General features: G+C 53.9%; 6 protein-coding genes across 6 annotated transcripts; 4 read left to right on the forward strand and 2 right to left on the reverse strand.

Moving 5' to 3' along the window:
* Nucleotides 1–331: 331 nt before the first annotated feature.
* Nucleotides 332–1869, reverse strand: ATEG_09427 (putative UV excision repair protein (RadW); the record flags this gene model as incomplete). Its single annotated transcript, XM_001218048.1, has 7 exons — nt 332–451; nt 510–974; nt 1030–1359; nt 1429–1508; nt 1593–1665; nt 1720–1767; nt 1852–1869. The coding sequence occupies 7 exons, from the start codon at nt 1867–1869 to the stop codon at nt 332–334; spliced, it is 1134 nt and encodes a 377-aa protein (XP_001218049.1).
* A 1878-nt stretch (nt 1870–3747) lies between these two features.
* ATEG_09428 (uncharacterized protein) lies at nt 3748–5034 on the forward strand (the record flags this gene model as incomplete). Its single annotated transcript, XM_001218049.1, has 1 exon — nt 3748–5034. The coding sequence occupies one exon, from the start codon at nt 3748–3750 to the stop codon at nt 5032–5034; it is 1287 nt and encodes a 428-aa protein (XP_001218050.1).
* A 2484-nt stretch (nt 5035–7518) lies between these two features.
* Nucleotides 7519–10099, forward strand: ATEG_09429 (uncharacterized protein; the record flags this gene model as incomplete). The annotated part of the gene is made up of 3 exons (XM_001218050.1): nt 7519–9171; nt 9229–9333; nt 9392–10099. 3 exons carry the CDS (start codon nt 7519–7521, stop codon nt 10097–10099), a joined length of 2466 nt encoding a protein of 821 aa, XP_001218051.1.
* A 752-nt stretch (nt 10100–10851) lies between these two features.
* Nucleotides 10852–11887, forward strand: ATEG_09430 (translation initiation factor 6; the record flags this gene model as incomplete). Its single annotated transcript, XM_001218051.1, has 5 exons — nt 10852–10886; nt 10972–11043; nt 11120–11206; nt 11275–11463; nt 11533–11887. 5 exons carry the CDS (start codon nt 10852–10854, stop codon nt 11885–11887), a joined length of 738 nt encoding a protein of 245 aa, XP_001218052.1.
* Nucleotides 11888–12785: 898 nt separating this feature from the next.
* Nucleotides 12786–15960, reverse strand: set2 (SET and WW domain protein; the record flags this gene model as incomplete). The annotated part of the gene is made up of 6 exons (XM_001218052.1): nt 12786–13376; nt 13435–13515; nt 13579–15026; nt 15102–15194; nt 15286–15403; nt 15463–15960. 6 exons carry the CDS (start codon nt 15958–15960, stop codon nt 12786–12788), a joined length of 2829 nt encoding a protein of 942 aa, XP_001218053.1.
* Nucleotides 15961–21506: 5546 nt separating this feature from the next.
* Nucleotides 21507–22753, forward strand: ATEG_09432 (putative AT DNA binding protein; the record flags this gene model as incomplete). The annotated part of the gene is made up of 3 exons (XM_001218053.1): nt 21507–21548; nt 21642–21756; nt 21873–22753. 3 exons carry the CDS (start codon nt 21507–21509, stop codon nt 22751–22753), a joined length of 1038 nt encoding a protein of 345 aa, XP_001218054.1.
* Between the last annotated feature and the right edge of the window lie 740 nt (nt 22754–23493).

Raw genomic sequence — 23493 nt, forward strand, 5'->3', positions numbered from 1 at the left:
TCAGATCAACAGAAATTTTTGGCTCCATTAACTACGTACATTGTCGGATCTTATCTGCTAAATCAAAAGAGAAAAAGAAACGGTGACTATCATACGTTAAAAAATCGCCCGCCACAGTCAGCATCGACAGCAGCTGCCAAAGGACGCTCACCATACGGTTGGTCCGTATTTGGCGATGCACTATCCGATGGAAGAGCCTGAGCTTCGGTGATCAATCCGATTCAAGGATATGCATTGCAGTATCGTTAAGAGGGGGGAATAGGAACTCAAGGCCAGATTGTAGGAAACATCATGGGACAGTCTGCCCCATCAGGACAAGGAGACTGAGAAATTATTGGTCCTCAGGGTCATCCGGGTTTTCAAACAGGTAGTTGGCGGCCAGTTCTTCATTCTTGTCGCAAGCGAAATATGCTTGGATGACCGAGTCTCGTGAAAAGCCAAGGCGGCAAAGCTAGTGATACGCATCAGTCTAGACTCCAAAATGCATTGACGGCGGGAAGGAAGCTTACCCGTTCGATGGCGTCTCTCTCTTCCTCAGTCACATGAATCTGATGCGTGCCAGGAGGGAGTGCGCCCTCCTCGTCCTCCTCACTCAAAAGCTGGAGAAATTGCTCCTCATTCTGTCCAATGAGCGCCGCGATTTGGGGGTTTCCCGAGGCCAGTTGCTGGAGGATTGGCTCGAGCATCTGGGGGTTCTGTTGAACCAGCTGGCGCAGTTGTTGGAAGTGGGGGTTGTGCCGCAGGAAGTCCAGATTAGGAAGTGCTTCGCCACCAGAACGACCGGCACGGCCAGTGTCCTGAGTACCAGCCTGAGCAGCCGCTTCGAACAAATTGACTGGCTCATCACCTCCGGCCGTAGTGAGCCCGCTCTCGCCAGAGGGAGCCTGGGGGGTTGGCGAGGCGGCAGCGGCAGCGGCGGCTTGTTGTTGTTGTTGTTGCTGCTGCTGCTCCTGCTGGATGTTATCGGGGATTCCCTATCGTTCTGTTAGCCAAGTATAGATTGGACGCCTGTCTCCTAACCACACTTACACTCAGGAGATACTCGACGGCCCGGTCGGGGTTGAAGAAAGCCGCCCGCATCGCACGGTTGATGTCATCTCGCGCGAAACCCATGCTCTCCATTTGAGCAACGGCATTCTCGTTTTCACGGCCTGTCATCAAGGCAGAGGGATCATTGAAAGCGGAACCGGACTGAGAAGCCCCGGTAGCAGCGGGAGACGGGGTCGCAGGAGGGGCGGCCTGGGCCGGAGCGCTGGTAGCGGGAGCTGGAGCTGGGGGAGCAGCAGGAGTCGAAGCAGCCGCTCTCGAAGGCGTGGAGGGACCTTGCGAGGGAGCGGCAGAGGATGACGAAGTCTTGGGCTGGAGAGAAAAAAGACCATGTCAGTGTCCCATCATTCGCAATTTGGGAAAAGGGTGCTTTATTCATACCTTGGACACCATGTATACTATGAAGCCCTTCTCTTCCACCTTGTAAGATTCAATCGTGTTCTCATCTTTGAGAATTTTCCCTGAAAAGAGTCAGTTGCCGTCCCGGGCGAAATACAGGCGGTAACGCCATCGATTGGATTGATAGGAGAGCCGGATCAACTCACCCGAGTAGATCAACTTCAGTTGAGGGACCTCCCAGCCCTTGAGCTGGCAAATTCTTTCCTTCACTTGCCCAACCTAACGAAGATTTTCACTTAGCCCCGCACCGACACTTTGTCGGAGGTCACCTACTGTCTCTGAGGGCTCCGCATCAATCTCGAACTTCTCCTGTTTCAAATCCTGGTGGCGGAGAAGAGGTGATCAGCATCAGAATTGGATTTAACGGAGACCTGTTCAGGCGGATGTTAGATGGGGGGGACGTACTTTGAATGTGAGCTTCATCTTGCGCCACCCACGGACCAACGATGCCTACAAAAAAAGGTGGGGGAATGGGGAGGGGAAGAGTAGGAAGAAGAAGGCGGTTGAAACGGGGATGGTGTGTGCAGAGAGTAGACGGTCGGATAGATGATAGTCGGAGAGGGACCAGAAGGATGCCCGGGATGAGCAGAGGAGAGGAACAGGTGGTGAGGCGGTTGGGAGAGGAGGAGAAACAACGAGTGATGATGGCAATCCATGACGCCTGAAGAGGAGAAAGCTGCGAACCTGAAGGCGGTGAGCGTTGCGGTTTGCCCTGCCACGATTGTCCTCAGCCACATCCGCCACCAACATCTACAGTACTAACTATACCTTTGTAGTAGGTATGTCTTGATGAGAATTCATTAGTTAATGGAGGATAACGGCACATGAATATGATTGAAATGCTCTATCTCAGCAGACGGCTCTCAGTCAAGAAAGCTTCATATCCTTCCATTCTTCCAGAAGGTTACTAGGGGATGGTGAGACGTCTACTGTTCTAATGACTGTCCTTTGTTTCCAGTATAGTTTCTTTTCAATTCTTTTCGATAATCATATGGAGAGCTGAATGTCCGGGTTCATTCACAATGTACAAGGCACAATCTCATTATCATGAAGGTGCTCTGTACAGAGGCAAGAATCCCAGCCTGATACGTCGCATTGATCTATCACAACTGGATCCCGGACACCAAATGAACCCCGTCAAGACTTATGAACGCTAACACCGACTATTGTTTTTGCGAGACTATTGACTGCTGTGTTTTGCGCTTTGCAAAATCAACCCAATCAATGTACGCCCTCATACCACTATCTCACCACGTCCATCCCTCTATACTGCGTACTTCTGTCTCCTGTCTTCTCTGGCAGACGCCGATGCATCACATCTCCCAACTGGACTTCTGATTCCACTCGCATGCCCCGTATCCTATCCTGGCATGAAGTGACGACGATCTTTCATTTAAGGCCGTCCCGGAGGCCTGGAGATCGTCCCGGCCGCCTTCGTACAGAAGCCCGAGGTCGTGACAAATAGATTCCTGGATGTATCCCATATCCATTGCCATCATATCGATTCTGTCCCAGGCGATACACACACATGCGCCGGAGATCTCTTCCCCGTTCCTCACTGTACGAGGAGTATGCCTGGCCGACTTGCAGACGGATCTGCCAGGTACGCCGCTGGTGAACCATGTGGACTGCTGAGACATGAGAAGATATAGTCTGGTCGGTAGAGATGAGCAATCACCCCTGTCATTTCCTGCCGAGAATCAAGGACAATTCATCAGGATCTCCAGGGATGCTGCACTTCAAGAGAAGAATTCTGCACACCGCGATATACAAAGTACTTCCCGGCAGTCCGTGGTGTCGGACCCCAGCTAGCGCCAGAATAAATTCGATAATTCTTCTAGTCCGAATCCTCTTTGGGTCTCTACTCCGCTCCGTATAGTTGACTCGTTCAAATCCACCGGTTGCGATCTGACAGCGGCCCCGGTCCGCTGGGACGAGTGCGCTCGGCCCATCCACGTCGGTGGGCTTCATTCGAATGACTCCATGCATCTTAATCAAATCAGTCCTTCGGGGAATCCTTCGTCTTTCTTCCTCTGATCGATAAACTTTCGATCTTCCCGAGATGCTGGGTTCTGTTCTGTTCGGATATTTACCCCAGACATCCCCTCGTCCGTCGTCTTCTTCAGTTCCCATCTCCTTATGCCTGCAACGTTATATTGTCTTTCAAGCTCCAGACACCCCATGCTTTCAAGGTCATCCAAACACATTCGTCTCTTTACGATGTTATGATATTCTTCCTTTGTCATTGCGACACCTTGATCACACCCTGCCCATCTTCTTATCCATTCAACCTTGGCTATGATGTCCCGCAAACCCATGCACACCCCAGTCTATCTGCTGGGTGGCCTGTCCCTAACTCTAGCTCTTGTCGTTACTATTTTCCACGGGATATGCTATGCGTCCTTTAAGGCACTGTCTTCAGAAACCGCCGGTATTGAGGCTGCCCTCGTGGGCTTGAACGCAGTCAGCTGCGTCATTCTTCTTGTCCTAATCCTGCTGTGGACGAGGGATATCCAGAACGACACCATCCGGCAGTGGACGCCGTGGAAGACGTACGGCTACGGACTCATACTCGCCTATCTCCTAGTCGTAACAGGAATCACTGCGGGAGGCATCGCATGGAGCGCCTCTCAATTGATCGGACAGCCCGCTGTCACTGTCCCCGGCCCCAACCGCTCACTCATGGTCGCTCGCTGCGTCGTCTGGGCCATGTCCGTGCTCAGCCAGGGCGTCCTGGGTGGCTACCTCCTGCTAGCCCAGCGGAGGCGGCACGAACAGGACCAACGCACGGATCAGCCGTCTCGCGAGCTCGGTCCTCTCTCCAGTTCACCCAGCGTGGCCAACAAAAGCCGCACCTCGGCGACCTCGTCCCTCGCCGACGAGTCCCGCCGCACCTCCCTCGACCCCAAGTCCAGCTGCGAGGTCAACGCGCCGACCCCCGCCTCGCGCGTCTCCCATCGCTACTCCGGCCGCACCCTCTACCAGCCTGACGGGAAGCTCGACCTCCTCCCGGCACCTCCCGCCGCCGCCGTGACCCGCAGCAGTAGCAGAGCGAACTCAGACCGCGACAGCCGCACGCCCACGGTGGTGGGCGACGACTACAGCGAGCGCCACCGGCTCTACCGCAGTAACTCGGAGCTGAAGCGCTCGCTCGACAGCCTGGTACTGCAGTCCGGCACGTCGTCGCCCACGGCGTCGTCGTCGACTACGCAACTGGACGCGGCACGCCTGCCGCTGCCGAAGCTGCGGCTCCCCGCCGACGAAAGCGACATCCACCCGCTGTTCCGCTCGGATAGTCCGTCGCCGCCGCCGACGCCAACGCCCACCACCATCGTGGTGGCGTGTCCGGCGGCGGGGCAGACCATCTCCGTGAAGACGCTGGAGCGGGTGCGCTCGACGCGTTCGCTACGGTCCCAGTGCCACACGCCGCGGAGCCGGTCGCCGCTGTTTGAGCGGATGGATGTGCCGGGGGAGGGCCCGGAGCCCTCGGCCGGGATGCCGGGCTACATCATGGCGGCGCATCTGCGGAAGAGCATCGCGCAGTATGAGAAGAGATACGACTTGCATGAATCGCCACATGAGAGCTAGGGGGTTAGGATAATGGGTTTTGGGTTTTATGAATACGGGCGTTTGGGGTTGGGTCTGTTTTCTTTCTGGTTTAGAGATATCCCGGGTAGCGTGATGGTTGTGTTGGACATTATGGAGTTAACAATAGATTAATGCGATCTGGTTCTGTAGATTAACTAGTCTCCGACACGTGCTTTCTTTCTGGAGCTGGTATGAGAAGCGGTGAGGTGAGTAGAGATGGGATTCGATGGGGAAATGTACCAACGTTGTCAACCAACGCAACAATGTCCAGGCGTGCATGTATGTGCTGCCAGCTGGACACTAAGAGGAGAGAGATGAGATGGTCGGTCGTGTAGGATTGACGGTGAAGCGGAGAAGACGATAGGATTCCATTTTCCAGGCAAGGGTCGATCTCCGATGGAATCTGGCTAATATCCTGATATTCCGATATTCACGGTGAGAGAAGACGGGCAGATTTGAGTTCATCCGTGCATGGAATAGCGGTCTCGTGCAGGGAAAAAGTGTAATTATGCGGGACTGATTTGGTTGAGAATCCAATGTGGAGGAGATCCATTCATGCACGCGTGTTTCTGGGGGTATTTTAGTCTTGACTTGGATGTTGTTTGATTGTATGAAGTCCTTGGTGAGATGGTGTGTTTGGGGGAATATACATGGTCGCCGATATATACCTCATCACACCATAGAAATCAGCCGGAGAATGACATGTTGGGGAACGGATGTGCTGGGAGTATGAGAGAATAACACGCGAATAGTAAACAGAGATAGAAATCGAACATTCTGAAGCTAATTGTATGATCATACATAGGAACATGATAGAAGACTGGGCTGGGATTACTCAAAGTAGTGTCTCCTACTCATCATCACAACTAGATTTGTCGACGCCCTTGCATCATGGATGTCTAGTATAGCTGTCTTCCGCTTTTGAGTTCCAATAAATAGAATATATTCTTCTTCTTCAGATTGATTATTTCTTTCTTCCGCCCTACTATGTGCTGGAAGTTACTCAGTAAAACAGTTGAGTATCGGGATGCTTGACGCCACCGGGGGGAGTTTACCGTAACCCGCTGGAACTGCACCCAGCCAACCTAACCTAACCTTTCCTAACTCACCAACCAACCTAACCTTTCCGTCCCGTCAAATCCTTCTTCTTCTCTTTCTACTTACTTCCTCCACGATCTCATCTTTCCCACTCCCTCTACCCATCTCCCTTCGGATCCCCTTCATAAACGGATCTTGCAAGAGGCTTCCTCCCCAGACGTCTTGAAGATCCCATTGTCGCGTGGTGACCCGTTCTCCCTGTCATCCGACCAGCCAGATTGGATCTATGGCGATCAACACTACCACCTCCAGTACAACCAGCCCATCGTGACCCTGATTTTCCTCCCTTCTACTACTTTCTTCCTGTTCTCCTTCTTCTTCCTCATCATTCTCGTCTCTCTCTCAGTCTCTTGGCTGATCTCTTCTTCTGTTCCTCTCCATTGTTCGTTCGTGTCGTTCGTGTGGGATCATCTCAATTCGGCTTCTCTCCCTTTCCGGGATCCTCTTTTTTTCCTACTGGACTTTTGGTCCTCCCTTTCGTACTACGGTGGTCTTCTCGTACCTGACTTGCTCCTATCGCCAACAAACGAACTACTCCTACTCCTACTCCTACTCCTACTATCACCCCGACTGTCATTACTACTCCTACTACTACTACTACTTCCGGCGACTAACTCCTACCCGCCTTACCTTTTCCTCACTTGATCCACTTGGCCGAACCTCGTTTTACTTCACTTTCTTCTACCACGGCCATCTACTCCGACAACAACGTCCTTCTCTCGCCTCGTCTTCCATCGCGTCGCAGCTCCAGGTATGTCGGATCTTCGGAATTCTCTTTTGTTCTCTTGCTGGTCTTTTCCCGTCACCGTCTGTTTTCTTTCCACCCCGTCATCACCATCACATCCAAATCCCATCTTCTCTCCTGCTTCGGGATCAATGTCTCTACCATCATCATCGTCTTCTTAATAATCCTGTTTTTCATCCGCGTTTTTCCTATCTTCCCATCGTCCTTCTGCCTTCCTAGACCTCTTTGCCTCCCCCTACTTCCATCTACACCACCGCACTCTGCATACCTCTCCACACCTCGTTTTGGTGTTCACTGGTCTCCATCGGCGTTCCTCTCTGGATTCATACCTCTTCTCCCTCCTCCCCAGCATTCTTTCAGTGTCCCTTTCCCTCTCCCCTAACTCGTTCTTCTTCTCGTCGCCTACAGTCGTTTTGCGGTTGTTCCGAAATTGCCCTCTGGATCTGATTCACCTCACCACCTACATCTCCATTCGCAAATTTTCTCCTTCTGTTTCTTTGCTCCCCGTGGATCCCCGACCATACAAATACGCACCACTCTATCACCTCTGTCCATCCTTCCCTTCAATATCATTATTTACCAACACTCCCAAACGCTCCCTTAAACAATCCATCGCTGACCCCCATTCCCAGCCCACAACGATGGCGGGAGTCAAGCGCAAACTCGACTCCAAAGGGTCTGCAGGTGCCACAGCGGCAGGCCCAGCCCCCAGTACTCCAAGTAAGTTTCCCCTGCTCTTGACCCAAGCCACGGTCTCTGATCGTCGTCTAGACTCTACTTCTGCCGACTCTTCTCACGTGCGTGTCACGCGGAGTCATCGGGCAAGCCAGGATGCGCGGGCCGGTCCCATCGAGAGCCACAGAAACCACGTCACGCCCAGCAAGAATGGCCCGCCGCGCTTATCGCGGATCATTACTCTCAAGACCCGGCCGTCGAAGCCGGATTCTTTCCCAAAGAATGTGGCCAACGCCTCTGCCGCTAATGCAGCGAACAGCCCAGCGAATCTGGCTCGTGAGACGCGAGCCTCTAGAACTCGAGCGGCGGCACCTGCTGTCCCTCCGATGCCAATTGTGCCCCCTGTTGATGGGGAACCGTCACACAGCCCCGAAACTCCACGGCCCAAAAGAACGAAACGTGCGTCTATCGCGGAAGAGACCCCGCGGACGACGCGACAGTCGGCCCGACTACGGTCACATGGGAGTCTGATCTCTAACGAAGACGCTCAATCCGAAGAAGGGCCTGCCCCAAAGAAGCCCGAACCAAGTCCATCTGCCGGCCTGGCTCCTGCTACCCGGACTAGAAATCGGAGTCGGCACGTCATCGAGAACAATGACGCTGTCAATGGTGCCAATGATGTTGCAAAATACCTGTCCCCGGAGGGCATTGCACCGGACGCCGTCGTCGACAAGTCCCAGGATCCGGACAATTCCATGGAGCCGAATACACATTCCGCGGAACAGACCCAGAAACAGGGCTCTCCATCTGACGGCAAAACGGAAATGAACGGCCGGATGAACGACGGCATGAAAGATGCAGCCAAGAGTATGAAAACCCCCAGCCCGATCCTGTCTCGCAAGCGCAGGGCTTCCGAACTCGGTCAGAGCGGCACAGGCGAGAATTCCAGCGTGTCGGTCTCACCGACGAAGAAGCTGAAGCTGGAAGAAGGCGAACCAGAACAGGCCTCCGAACGGCAGGACCAAAGCACTGCCAATGGCAAGATGGAATCACACTCCCCGGCGGAGGAATCCAAAGTCGGAGATGAATCTCGCCAAATCACAGAGGAAGTTGAAGGATCAACGCCTGAGACTGTTCCGGAGCCCACCGCTGCCAAGGCAACGAGGGGTGGGCGTTACCGGGGCCGTGGTCGCGGGGGACGGAGTCGTGCTGGCGCCCGCTTTGCAGGGACCCGACGTGGACGGGGTGGAACCCGTACCCGAGGACGGTCAACTCGTCAGACGGACCGGTCGAGCGATGTTGAAGCAGAACGATCTCCTTCTCCAAGCGCCGCCACGCAACGGCTTCGGGACCGGCAGCGCGAATTGGACAAGACATTCAAGAGGGTTGCGGCGGCTCAGCGTCTCGCTTTGGCGGTGCTCGCCACACAGTCCCAGAAGAAGCTCGCGCGTGATAAGAACGCTCACAAGAACGTCCCTGAGTGGGAAGAGGTCAACTATCTCTTGAAAGCCCGGCTCCAGGAGCGGCAGGAGGTCTTTCGCCGCGAGTATGAATACAAAGTTGCCCAGGAGAACAGGCTCTTTGCCGCTTACCAGGAGGTCATCGAGGAGCGATTTAGGGTAGGCATCCCCATTACGTTGGATAGCTGTGAGCACCTTGACTGATGATCGACTTAGGCGTCCGCTCGTCATATACAGGAGGAGCATTTACTGGCCAGCCAGGGCGAATACATGGCCTTTGTGGAGGGACGTCGCGCGGCGGAAGACGATGAACATACTGAGGTATGTGATCCCCATGATTAGGAGTTGCGAAAACATCAGCTAATGTGAATCCTCGCAGACGGACGGCTCTGAGACCGAGGCCGACAGAGGCCCTGTCGCACCACCGACCAAACAATTTGTGAGGGGATGTAACTCGTCCGCCGTGCGCAATCCTGCTGGCGCTGCAGCATATGACCGCGGGAGGTTTGGCTGGGACGATTTTGTCCAGCGTGCCAAGCTGGGAGACGATATCGATCCGCAGATGAAGCAGATGAGGGAATCGGGACCTTTGGCCGGCCTATCCGCCTCCGAAATTATCAGTCTACTGCTGGATGCCACGGGAGTGGTGGAGGTGCCCCAGAATGGAGCGGATGGGGCTCCGCCCACTACGTTGCCTGATGTCCGCCCAACAGCCCTGTCTGCCTTGGCTGATGCCGCGGCCGCGGAGCTGCCTCGTCCCTCTATTACCCAGACCACTCCGCGGCTCCCTAGCCATCGAACACTACTCCCGCAGCCGTCGACCGATCATCGACCCTTTGTTCTGCCACCACCTACGCCCCGACAACCGCCGCGTCGACTGTTACCTGCCGGGCAACAGATTCCCGCCATCTCCGAGCATCTTGGATTGCCCGACCCCTTCTCGCCGATGGGCGGTCCCCCACAGCTCCCTCCTCCGCCGGGGTCGAACTTTCAGCGTCCTCCGCTACCTGGCTACTTGGCTGGCCCGCACCCGTCTAGTCGGTACTTCCCTCCGCCTCCGCCTCCGGGACATCGCCCTCCATACTAGGAGTGGCGGCGGCTGGTGACGGGGAATCTCTTGTGATTTGGTGGAGATCTCTAGTTACTAGGGGACGAAATCGACTTTTGATGATTTGCAATGTACTGATAGCGTGCATTGGGCTTGTCCCACGCAGTTTACATTTACTGTACTAGGTCTTTGATGTTCTTTCCGGCGTACTGTTTCTTTTCTACTTGGGTATAGCTGGGAGTAGGGGGGTTTTGCATGATTGTGCTCTGACTTGGAGCACGAAGTTAGTCATTCATTCTCTTCTGATGTGTCATTACTTATTTAGTTACTTGTTAATAAATGAATCGAGAGACATCCACCGATGGTGGCGATGCTGAGTGTGGATGACTCTTGATGACTCTTTTGCTGACTCCGCCCACGGTTCCGCCCCGATCGGGTCTAGTCCCGGACTCGATTTTCTTCACGGCGGAACCGTCCACTTCTTCCATCTCGTTTTCCTCTCCGTGTACCCATTTCTCTGCGGCCTTATAAAACCTCGCGTCTTACCCGAGTCTCGCCTCTCGTGCAAGTCAGATCATCGCGGTTGTTGTGTCTGTCGATTCCTCCGCTCAACGCCAGGTTCTGCCTCGACGTTACCCCACCTCGCAAATTATTCGCTTCCCCTCACCTTTGTCCACCGGTTTTTTTGCGCAGACCGATTCCTCGTCTTGGGTGGCCCATCCGGCGGAAAATTTCTCTAGATCCTCCAAAATTCCTTCCTCGACCTTTCCACAAGTCTAATACCCGAAAGAATGGCGGTTCGCGCTCAGTTTGAGAACTCCAACGAGTGAGTTCCCGCGCCGTGCTCCGGCTGCATGTCAAGCAAGCTTTCCTGGGACCATCGCTGACGGAGCCCTCCTCCACCTTTACAGAGTCGGCGTCTTCTCCCGCCTGACCAACTCGTACGCCATCGTCGCCATTGGCGCCTCCGAAAACTTCTACAGGTGTGTGAACTCAGCCCGGCCGGAACCCTACACGCAGCTTGCACGGATCATTGACGTTGTTCTCTCTCGTGGATAGTGTGTTCGAGGCCGAATTGCAAGATGTCATTCCCATTTGCCATGCGACCATTGCCGGCACCCGGATTGTCGGTCGTCTCACAGCGGGGTATGTGTCCCTCCCATGCTCGACGCGATGATGGAGGAGCAGGAATCCAACTGACGCATGGACCGCAGCAACCGTAAAGGCCTCCTCGTCCCCACGACCACGACAGACCAGGAACTGCAGCACCTGCGCAACACGCTACCGGACTCGGTCAAGATCCAACGGATAGAAGAACGGCTCTCAGCGCTGGGCAATGTCATCTGCTGCAACGACCATGTGGCGCTGATACACCCGGATCTGGAGCGCGAAACCGAAGAGATGTACGTGCTGTTTACACGAGAGAAGAAAGAGAGAGAGACAGAGAGCGCGAACTAACCGATCCGCAACAGCATCGCCGACGTCCTGGGCGTCGAAGTCTTCCGACAAACCATCGCCGACAACGTCCTCACCGGCTCGTACATGGCCCTCTCCAACCAGGGCGGCATCGTCCACCCCAAGACCTCCATCCGCGACCAGGACGAGCTCTCGTCCCTGCTGCAGGTGCCGCTCGTGGCCGGCAGCGTCAACCGCGGCAGCTCCGTCGTCGGCGCCGGCATGGTCGTCAACGACTGGCTCGCCGTCACCGGCCTCGACACGACGGCCACGGAGCTGAGCGTCATCGAGAGTGTGTTCCGACTGGGCGAGATGGGGCCGCGCGGCATCGGCGGCACGCACAAGGAGAGCATCGTCGAGAGTTTCTATTGATTTGGATTGGATGGGTCGGGTCTATGTGTATTGGTTTCATTACTTTGGTTCAATTCAATCCATTAATCAATTGATCTCTTGTCGGGTGTATACATATATCCAGTGTCATGAGATAAGGTAGTTCCTCTGAATTCGGAGTAATAGGTACATACACAACCGTCAACAACAGTCCATGGAATGTTGCCATTGAGCCGCTACAATAGTTCTGATAGTTACACCCCCGTCTACAAAAGACAGACCGACCCGGCGAGCAAACTCTGCAGGTAGGCTCCAGCGTGCTTCGCATGTAGGATGTCGAAGCCACTACATGAGTTTCATGACACACGATCACGACTCCCGACTGGCGGCTGTGGACGTGGATGTGGCTGTGGCTTCAAGTGTAGTCTTGCATCCACATCGCCTTTCCAACTGCAGGACAGTCTCGACTCGTAGCTCAAGCCGTCGGTGGCTGTCCTCTCATACACTAAGAGAACATCGTCCACCTTTCTATCTCCTGTCTGTAACTGCATGCGATACGATACTCTGTATACATCTGAAATGACGTAATTCTGACGTAATATCACTAGACTAGACTTTGTACTCTGTAGTAAACTCGTAGTAAACTACTTGTTTACTCCGCGATATGGTGTGAAACGGTCATGATTCTATGATGCAGGTGATTGAATTGTCCTTCGAATTGCAGGTGGTACAGAAGAAGATGAGATGGACAGATTCCCTCCGATCAGGTTGCCTCTAATGGATGGGGTGAACGCATATATGGGGTATTGAGTGATGAAAGACAGTCACAAGTCGAGATACAATACAGCGATGAAGAGAAGACACGCCTTGACGCCGGTCCAGAATGCTTGCAATGGAACGAAACGAAACAAAACACAAGCGATGCGAGCCCACTTTTATATTATACTCTCTCCTCGAGGCCGACGGCCATGTCCGTAGGATAATCTTTGGCGGGAGACTCTTCCTCCCCCTTGATCTCGTCCTCGCTTTGCTGGGCCGGCAACGGTGGCGGCGGCGGAGGAGGCGGCGGTGTCTCGAACATCTGCTTGTCGGTCGGAGTGAAGTCGTCACCGCTCTGACTCGGTCTCGTATCCTCCAGATCCCCTGGGCTCATGGGGGGTGGCGGCGGGGGAGGCGGCGTCGACGACCGTGGCCTCTTCGACGCTTCGTCTCCTCGATCGGCTTCTTCTTCTTCGTCTTCATCCCTTTTGCGCTTCAGAGCGCCCTGTGCTTCACCCTCGTCGTCTGACATCTTGACATCCAGCACGTCATCCTCGCTGGGTGCCTGGGGCGTGCTCGCCGCAGCCTTGGGGTCGCCTTCCTTCGCGTGCCGCTCAGCCAGCCGTTGCTCATGCGCTCGGTGCTTCTGCACGGCTTTGTCGAAGAACTCCTTGCAGAACTTCTTCACTTTCTTCTGCTGCTTTTCGTCGATCCTTGTCGGGTCTTGGACTCGGTTATTCTTGAAGTCGGAGTTGACGAGCTTCTTTGCAACCTAGGGATGATTTGTTAGTATGCATGCAGCAGACCTGCTGGTAGTTGTGTCGACTTACATCCTTGGCGTAGCGTTTCAAGTCTTCCTTCGGGAGCTTGTGCTTAAATTTGTCGACCACGTACTTCACATGAGGGAATAGCTAGTGACCTTGTTAACGAGCTGCTCCCTTGCGACAGATATCGGCCATGGCTATGACACCTACCGTGTTCTCGTAGAGCTTCTTCTGCTTCTCTTCGCTGTACTGCCTCCATTTTTCCTGTCCTTCTTTCTTCTCCGCCGCCGGCTTGGACAGCTGCGGCGTGCCCGGCGTACCGGCTTTTTCTTTGGGGGTATCCTCCTTGGCGTTCATGATTCCATCGATGATATCCTGCAGGGCCTTGTCTCTCGACTCCTTCGGGGGCGGAGGAGGCTGTGGCGCAGGCTTGGTCGGCCGTGTCCAGGTCGTGTCCCCACGAGCTGAGTAGTAGTAGGTCCTGCCGTTGGATTCGGCGGCAAACCACCCGGCCGGCAATGGCTTGCCCTGACGACGTGACCGCCGACCATGAGGATGGTTCTTCCCCCGGCCGTGGCCTCGCGGATGACCGGCCGGACCGCGAGGCGCCTCGATCGACCGGGACCGCGACCGCGACCGCGACTTGGACCGTTGGCGATCGTCGCGAGTGCTTTCGCGTCGCTCAAACTGGTTCACGGCCTGCGTCGACGTGGCATTGGGGTCACGCTTCATCCGCGGAATGCGGTATCCCACCTCGAGCGTCGACCACACCTGCAGGAGGGTCTCCGCGCGCTTTTCTACCCGCTCATCGCCGCAGCTTGTCAGCGGCTGGATCGTCGACTCGATCTTCGAATCGATGATCTTGTTCCGGGTGAGACGGGGGAACTTGTCCAGGATGTCGAGGATCTGCAGCACCACGTTATGATCCTCCTTCCACATCGCCAACTGCGAATTGAGGATCTGATAACCATGCATCTTCACCACACGGTTGCAAACCCGCTCATCATCGCATCGTTGAATCCGTCCCAGAAGCTTCACTGCGATCCACTTCTCCTTGCACTGCATCAGTGCCGCCATGACCTTGGTGACACCGTTCTCGTCGAGAGACTTGGGCTGTACACTATCCACGTATTCTTCGTCGTCCTCGCCCATCTTCTTCTTGCGGGGCCGTCGGGCCACCGCGGTGTCCCAGCTGTCAGCGTCATCGATGCCCAGCGCCTCGATCGTCGCGTTTGACAGCTTCGTCGCCCGCTCCGTCTGCGTCCGCCCACCGATGAACCCCGTGCAGTTGGGCTCGCCGCAGTAGCACGGCTGCGGGTCCGCGCCGTAGCGGTCGACATTGTAATTGAAAACGAGCTCCTCACCGGCCTGAATCCGCCGTTCGGCGAAGATACCCATGCGAAGCTTTTCGCCCACGACCCACTTGTCGACGTAGCAGTTGGGATTGCATGAGTGGTTGCAGAACCGGCCGAGATTACCCTTCTTCGTGGCGTCGACGAACTCGCCCTTGCTGAGCGACATGAAGTAGAAATGCTTGATGCCCTCTTCATCATACTGCCGCATCCGCCGCCGGAACTGGCCCTCGTTGATGACCTCGCCTACATATTCGAAGATGAACTGGTGCGGTCGCAGGTCGGTCTCGGCACACATGCCGAATACTTTATTTTCCGTCTTAATCAACGCCACTGGAGCGTACTCTTTCCATTGGAATCGTTGGTTTTGACATTACGTACCACATCCGCAATCACCCATGCATTCGATCTTCGTAGCGCGGTTGATACAGTCCGAGTCCTCTCCGCATGCGAGGTTTTTGCCGATGGACGGTTCTGTTGAAGTCAGAGCGGTCCCTATTCAGAATTTGAGGTTCGGAGGGGAGATAACAGGAAAGAGACATGATAAACAGATGTAGGGACAGACCAAATGGCCGTGTTGTCATGGTAGTGTTGCGCACCAGGCGTACCCGAGAGATACACGCGTCCCCAAGGAGGCGGTCACCACCAGAAACAGGAGTCAAAGAGAGTTGCTTACCCCATTCCTCAGCACAATCGCATTCCATCGCATGTTCCGTATATCCCCATGTACTTGTTCGCGTACGTGCAGGTATCCATCAGCTCGAAGGTGGCCCTGGGCTTCGGCAGTGCTATCCGGGAGATGGGAGAACAATTGCGGCGGGCGCGCAACCACCTTCTGCGAGGAACTGCGAGTCAACTTCGGAGGCTGACCGGGCTCCAACTTGACGGTGATGCCGCCGCCGACCTTCTCTTCCTCCATGGTTGTGTCGTGTTCCTGTTTGATCTCGACGCTCTTTTTCTCGTCGTCGCCGTCATCTTCGTCCTTAACGGGGGAGCGGGAGGAGGTTCGCGACGGGAGCCCGGGACCATTTCCAGTGATCGGCGTGCTCGATGGCGCAGGCGATTGAGCGGCTCCTTTGTCGGAGTCGGTATCCTTGATCACGGGTGTTTCGCTGGCGCCATCTCTGGGCGGCGCGGCGTCCCCGTCGCCCGCGGCGGACGTGTTGGGGTCCAGCTTCATCGCGGTCACGGCATTGGCTACGGATTCTGGCTGACGGTCCGCGTAGTCATGAGTGGGCATGACGACACGGACAGGACGCGCTGACTATCAGGGGCCAGTAGAGAAATGCGCCGCGAGGGGTGAAAGGGCGTGTGGCGGTGTGGTGGGTTGGTGGACGGCAATCGCGAGACGGACGGATTGATGAACGGTGGGCGTAGGGAAGGGACACAAGGCGTGAAGAGAGCAGGAAAATGAGAGATAGAGAGGAAGAAGAGGAGAGGAGAGGAGAGGAGGAAGAAAGGGTCAAAACGAGAGGAGAGGAAGCGAAAGCGAAGAGAGGGAGAGGAAAGGAAAAAAGAAAGAGAGTTTACTGAATCCCATCCAAGTCCAGACGACGTCCACGGGATTTTCTCCCGCGGGCGCCAAGAAATATTGAGAACTCCTCTTGCTCTTCTGCAGTCCCCCATGGATCCATCTCAGCTCATGTTTCATTCATTGAGTATCGAATCTCTGCCTAATTATTGCTCTCTCGTCCACTTCCTTCCTCCGTGATGTCCATCGCCGCCATTCTCTATCGATCACCCGCAGCCGTAGCTCTCCCTACCTCCCTCCAGCACGAGGCAAATCGGAAGAACCCGACTTTTAAGAGCGGCGCACCGTGGTGCACGCCGGAATGTGGAGGCGAGAGCTGTCTGCGCCCTGTGTTTGCGGGTTCTTTTCTCGCTGTTCGGCGACGAGGTCACGCCTCACGCACCGTCACATCCGGAAGTGTCTAGGTAATACTTCTTCAAGTGGTGTGTCTCTGTAGTCTTCAGCCCTTGGGACTAGTCCGTACGGTACGCATGTATGAATGTAGAATGAAATCCCACTCGGTCATGGCCGCGAAACCCGTAGGCGGGTGATGTATCTAGTCGTCAAATTAGCTCACAGTCAAGGCTCGTGTAAACGGGCCTAGCTCCGTCATCATCTCCCAAATAGCATTCATCAGCCAGCCGAGGCATCAGAGACAGGAGAGAGGCATCCCCTTCACACCGATGGGTAGCCGTTGGAGCCGGAAGAGACACATCAACGAGGGTCTGTTGCTGGACGCGTCCATAGTAGACGACACGGTCTGTCCGTCTTCTAGTTTCCACCCAGAACCCACATCAGGTTGCGACTCTCGCTTGCGCGGTCTGGGTCAGACGGATGGTGGGGAGTCCGCCGAAAGGTGACATGGACCAGAACGAGCCGCAGGAAAATAATATGAGCATTGCATAAGTCGCAACGGCACCAACGACACCTCTTGGCCAGTCAACGGAACCCCCAAATAACACCCCTGGACAAATTATAGGCCATGGTTGAACCAAATCATCCGGACTAGTGATCTAGCCCTGCAGCGTCTGGCTGGGATATATCAGATCGTAGTCCGTCGTGGCTGGTGCACGGGAAGACCCGAGGTGGGAGAGGCGAGGAGTGGTGATAATCGAGACTGCATATCGGATTCTAAATGCGTATAAGTATGCTCCATATGTCCAAGGTAGACTTGTGTTGTTGTTCAGGAAGGGGTAACAGGGTCGATCGGAACTGTTGGGATCAGAAGACGCGATTTTAATTTCGGTTTTGGGGGGGGGGGGGGGGGGGATTGTCGATGCGGTCTGAAACTAAGCGACCTCATCGTGACGGAAAATCCACGGATATTCCTGTGCCCACCAGGTGATTTTTATTCGCCGATTTTCCACCTTTGACCGATTTTGATTATTTTTAATTTAGAATGCGTGTCTTTTTGCTTTGATCATTGGCCTCGACCAGCACGGAATCTCCCGTCTGTTTGACATGCAGGACAGGGGATAACCAGAGCCAATAATTCATGGCCGGCGTGCATGAACGGGTGTTGCTTTAGGTGAAGGGGTGTCTACTCCTGTGTACTGTGATAATATAATAATGGACATGCCTGTTAGTTATCTCCAAGACCCTAAGAGAATTGGACGAAACCTCGATGCCGATCGATCGAAACGCGACGCCAAATAGTCCGTACTAAACCCTACCAGAATAGCTAGGTACTGTAAGGAAGTGCGCAGTGGTGCTAAGGTAGGGTTTGAAAATAAAATCATGCCCACAGAGACCAATGCACTGTCTCTCCCTACTGTGCTTGATGAGTCGTAGTTGTCCTTAAGATATCCTCTGACAGACTTTACTCGAACGGGCGGGTGAAGGAGGACTGTACCATGGAAACATACGGTAATCGGGGACGGGAATTCCCAGTTACAAGCGCGACGGGTACCTGAGACGGTGGGGCAGACACCATTCTCCGCCTGCCAAAAAGTCCCCGAGACTTCGTCCAAGGTACTGGGTACATCCATCCCATCCAGGCGGGTGGTCATATCGATGATACCTAGTACAGTCCCCTGTACATGTCTACTTGTATTCCACGGCTGGGAAAGGAGCATAAACCTATACTCACCAGTCAATTACGGTCAAGAGAGTAGAGTAAAATACACAGTTATTATGGATTGGCAGTTTCATCCTAAGATGGTACAGACCGATAGTAGTACATAAAGTACATCCTCCGTAGCTGCCTAGGGCAGAGAGGCTAGGGACCGGGTGTGTAAGCTTCTCTCGCCCTCTCAACTTCTCCTCCTGCTCTCCAACTCTGTCTCCCCCTTTCTCCTCCATCATCTCATCGCCTCAACCACAAGCCAACCTCCACATCAAGCACCAAAACTCTATTCAGAAACGATAGGGCTCCAGCAAAAGTTTTCCGTGGACGACTATCGCAGACTACCGTCCGACGGTTGATTCATCTCGGCGGGGCGCCGTGTCTCCTGCATACTGATGGTTCTCGTGCATGGACCACTCCCATCATCGATCGTCCTGCTACGACGCTGCCTACTGGCGATGGCGATTGCTAATAATACCTGTCCACCGCCCGACAGTCGACCCGTCAAATGAAAATCAGCGCCTACACAGACTAGTCCAGCACTACGCCCAGCACCATGTCGTACTAGTCGGTTCACAAGCGCGGTGGTGGCATTAGTCTGTCTTCCCTGTGGGTGAAGAAAACCGGTCCCCTGCCGCTCCTCCAGTATTGTACAGTTCGCGCTCGTCCTCCACTCTCCTGAAAGGCTGATACCATGGCGGATGGTCGGTCCCCTGTCTGTCAGCACGTCTCTCCGTTCCATCTCCGTCGCTCATTACCGACAAGCGTTACGACGCATACTCCGTACGGAGTACTTGAGAATGGAAAAAAGGTGCGGTGTAGTATTCCCCCATTTTACTTCGGACTGGACGATCCTATTGGTACCATCGCCATCAATTCCTCACCATTCTCTTTCTCTTTTTGTATTTTACACTCCTTTCCCCATTGATCATCCTCAATCGATTCGACCTCACGGACTCCATGACTCTTGTCTTGTTCGGCCCTGGCTCATCATGCTCAACACAAAATGATCCTCAGTTCCGGTCCTCGATCATGTCCAGAGCAATTGAGGAGAAAATTCAAGAACTCACGAAACAGAAAGATGGGTAGGTGGCCTGTTCTTCCGAAATCATCCTTGCGGTCTTCGCTCCATGGCTTTCCAACCACGGAGTACTACCTGGGTCCTCCGTACCAACCAGGTAAACAACGGTATCCATCTGGGTATTTACCCAGCCTCCAGGATTTTTCTACTTTTTATTTATTTTTTTTTTATTTCTATGTTTTCTTTTGTTACTCACCTCGTCTGCGTCTAATGATGCGGAGCCCTTAACCCCACTCTGCGGTTATCAACCATCTCCGCTGCCTTCCATGTCTGCCAGTCATCGCTGGACGCATTCCCGCTATCTTCAATAGGGCCACTGCATGCCTTTGCATTTACTGTAACCGTACATAATACGGAATACACAATCTCACGGCGCGGGTATTATGGGCTCTTGTCGGGATGGATCGACCACGCTACCCTATGCGGGAGCCAGCCCCGACCCTGGCTCTTGAAGCTTCACTCTGGGAGAAACACCTCAATTCGCGTCGGTCGACCCAACGTCTTGGGGCGCCTGTGTCCGCCTAGCATCATGGCCCGGCCGTCCCATGATAATCGCTGGGAACACGGTGGTTCCCGTCAGAGGGTCCGATGCCCCCTTTCAGAGGATTAATGACGGTCAATCCACGGCGGCAAGCGTTTCCCATGCCTCCCATGATTAAACCGTTAATTTTTTTTTTAATTCCATTTTATTCTTTTTATTTTCTTTGATGGAAAATAATTCCTTTCATTCTATTCTCTCGCTTGCGTTATTACCCTCCCCTTTGGACAATCGTTGTCAAACTATTTTCCCCTTTTAACACTGTGGGTTCCATAGTCAGGGAACACAACAGTAGCCCCAGGCTGTTGTTACATTGTTTCTTCAAGCCGGATCGGTCTTGAACCTGCTCCCCCTGTTCCCTTCGTTCCTCGCACTTGTGTGTTTGGCTAGTCCTTTCTGTTCCTTAACCCCTCCTGCTTCTCGCGTGGGCCTCATTCGGGCGATCCAGAGCTAATGTACCCCTCCCTAAAGAAAGGTGTTGTTTGTCTCTCCACGATCCTTCTTCCTCACGGAACTGCATTGACGCCTGGAGTCGTCTGAAACCGCCCATTCTGAAACACCGTCGACTTTGATAGAACACCCGCATTCCAACCCGGACTGGGTGATTCCTCACAATTCGATTCTGCTTCCTTGGATGGCCGCTCAACTCTGAGAGGAACCCCCCCGAGCACCACTAGTCCAGAGTCCCTGCAGCTTCCCTCTGTCTAAGCGGACGGATGCTGGCCGCATCTGCACTGGTCTGACCTACAGCCCCGAATTAAAAGTCCGTTTGACTGGAGAAAGAAGTGTCATTCGCCTCCTGCATTGCTTTCCTCTGTCTTCCTTCCCCTCTCTCCTTCATGTTTGGTGGCATTATGTATCATTGAAGTACTGTTTTGGAGAGGTTCATTCGATCTCCAGCAACGTTCTCTCATACCCTGCTGTTCAGTCAAGTGCTCGTTTCATTGGATCTTGATTACCCCCGTTCCCCTCTTGTTAATCGATCTTCAAATCGGTCTCTTTCCCAGGTCTTCTTGGCGTGGTTCTAAGCACGATCAGCCACCGGTCTGGAAGTACACAGCCAGCTTTGGATCCATCTTTACGGATTGTTTACAGATTTCTTGTCCGACGTTTTGCTTGTCCGCTTGTTGGGTTTCCCCCTCTTTTCTTCCACTTAGGAAGAGGACTTTCTATGTTTCTTTACCTTGTGAACCAACATCCAATGTTTGCTGTTGATTTCGAGTACACTAAAAGTCCTCCAGTGTTGTGTGCGCCGCTCCCCGGTATCGCTTGTTGTTCCACTGGCCTGTTTTCCGATTGATATCTGAGCAACCACGTGTTTTATACACGGTTTTAGACGCATCGTTCCGTTTGGGAGGCTCTGTGGAATTTTTTCTTTTCTTTTTTTATTTTACATTTGTTTTTTTTTTTTTTTTTTTTTTGCGTTACTCTGCGTGACGGGGACTGTGGTGTTTATCTTGTCCCGGTACCTTTCCCACTTCACAGTATCGTCGCGTGACGCGTCGCTGCTTATACTCTCAGCATCACATTGATTCAGAACTCTTTCATTGTGAAGGGAAGCTCGTCGCTCTCGCTTCCATGCTGTGCTGGATATGTCGAATCCACCGGAAAGGCCATGGACTGAGGAGGAGAAGGTAAGCAAAGATATCTCGACACAAGCATATATCAGGCATACTCCTGCGTCACCTCGGTCGCGGGATTCAATGGCTAACGCACTTGCTGTTCAGTACACACTACTCACAGAGATCTTGAAGAAAGCGGGAATTCCGTCGAGCCATCTAGTGAGGATCGTCCGAGACTTTAGTATCTCCCCCAGCTGGGCAGATATACCTCTCCCGCCAGGTACAGATGCCAGCACCTCTTGTCCATTGATTCCGGTATCTTCGGTCTATACCACTCTTGCCAGGCCGTGCGGATGGAAAGAATATACTGATTCGGTGTGCTAACCCGGTTTTCAGGTCGGTCCCTTAATTCCTGTAAGATGGCGTTCTATAACATGTGCCAACATGTGCCATTACCGGTCAACCCAAGTTTGCCATCTTTCCCGCCAGGGCGCCATGAGCCATCCGCCTCGTCAACTACTCCATTAGAAAGTGGTATCGCTCGCAAACGGCCTCTCCTTCCTGCAGACAAACCGATTCTTGCCCCGCGCGCGATCCAACCACGTCTAGCGGCCAGTACCGCTTCGTATAGCAGCGAGAGCGGCGCTTCTACCCTCCTATCCCCCAGGTCGGAAAGTCTCAATGCGCGGGGCGAACCACCGCGGAAGCGCGGTCGACCAAGCAAGGCGGAATCCGAGCGACGAAAGGCAGCTGCTGAAGCTCGAGGAGAGCCCTATCCCCTCCCACGAAGATCCGGCTCCAACAAGACGAAAGGCCCTTCCACGCCGGCCAGTCCCTCCACTACCGAGCCTGTCAACCCGCCGCTTGCGCCCCAAGCCATTACGCCTAGACCTCCTCCCACCATACCACAGCCCGAGCTACGCTATGCGCCCCCTCCACCAGCGAGACCTCCGGGGCTGATCCCGCCAAACGACGACATCCGAGCGCGTGACATACATAGTCGAGAATTAGGACCGACGTTGAGGGAGCTTCCGATGCCAGCTGAGATGAGACAGACCCTCCCCTCGCCGCAGGCCCTGCAGTTGGGCCATCGGGAAACGATCGCGCGGATGGACCCAGGAGAAAGGCCGTACGACCTACACCCGCAGGAGAGGATGTCCCTTGTGGCCGACAACCGCAGATCACTCCTTCTTCCTACCACTGCACGACCAGACGAACCACCAGGACCAGCACCCGACATTGTTTTACGCAACCCAGTCGACAAACGAACTGAATGACAATTTGAGTTTCTTCCATTTTCGTTTTCGCAACAACAATCGCCGACTGTTTATACATTGAGAACCATTGAGACACGATGAATGAACGAACCATCCCATCGATCACGAGCGATAGATAGCATTGATTGATTCGACGCCCCTCCCTCACCCCATACAGGTCTCATTCGAGACGCCTTTTCATGAAGAGAATACTACGAGCCACGCATCTGACATGCAGCGTTTCCCTCTTCTCTTTGTTTGTTTCTTATTCTTTATCTGAGCCGATTCCTCGATGATTTCACTATCCTTATTGATTCCTGGAGTGGCCGTATGGACGAAATTGATTGCTCATATTCGGCGGCAGTCTCCTAATTGATGTATCGGAGTTGAACCACCCGTCCAAGGCGGGCCTGATGAATTGGGCACATTCCGATTTGCTCCATCGCGCATGCGCTTTATGATATATGATATGTTGAAGCGACGAGCAGATAGAGGTATCATACAGGGTCGACGCGGAGTCCAGGTGTGACATCGAGTTGACCTCCTTGTATCGTCGCGTTCTCGACAATGAACATGATATTGCATACACTCTCTTCAAGCCTTGGGTCTTTACCATCTATTTTTCTGGATTTCTGTTCCTTTCCACGTTATCTCCGTCTTGTCTGCTCTTTCCTTTGCCCTCTGTATGAAACTAGATGTTAATCCTCTTAGTATGTACTATTACTAATTAGTCACGATGATTCTGGCGTGGTGTATGTACA

Source organism: Aspergillus terreus, genomic scaffold, assembly GCF_000149615.1.
Source record: "Aspergillus terreus NIH2624 scaffold_14 genomic scaffold, whole genome shotgun sequence".
NCBI lineage: Eukaryota > Fungi > Ascomycota > Eurotiomycetes > Eurotiales > Aspergillaceae > Aspergillus > Aspergillus terreus.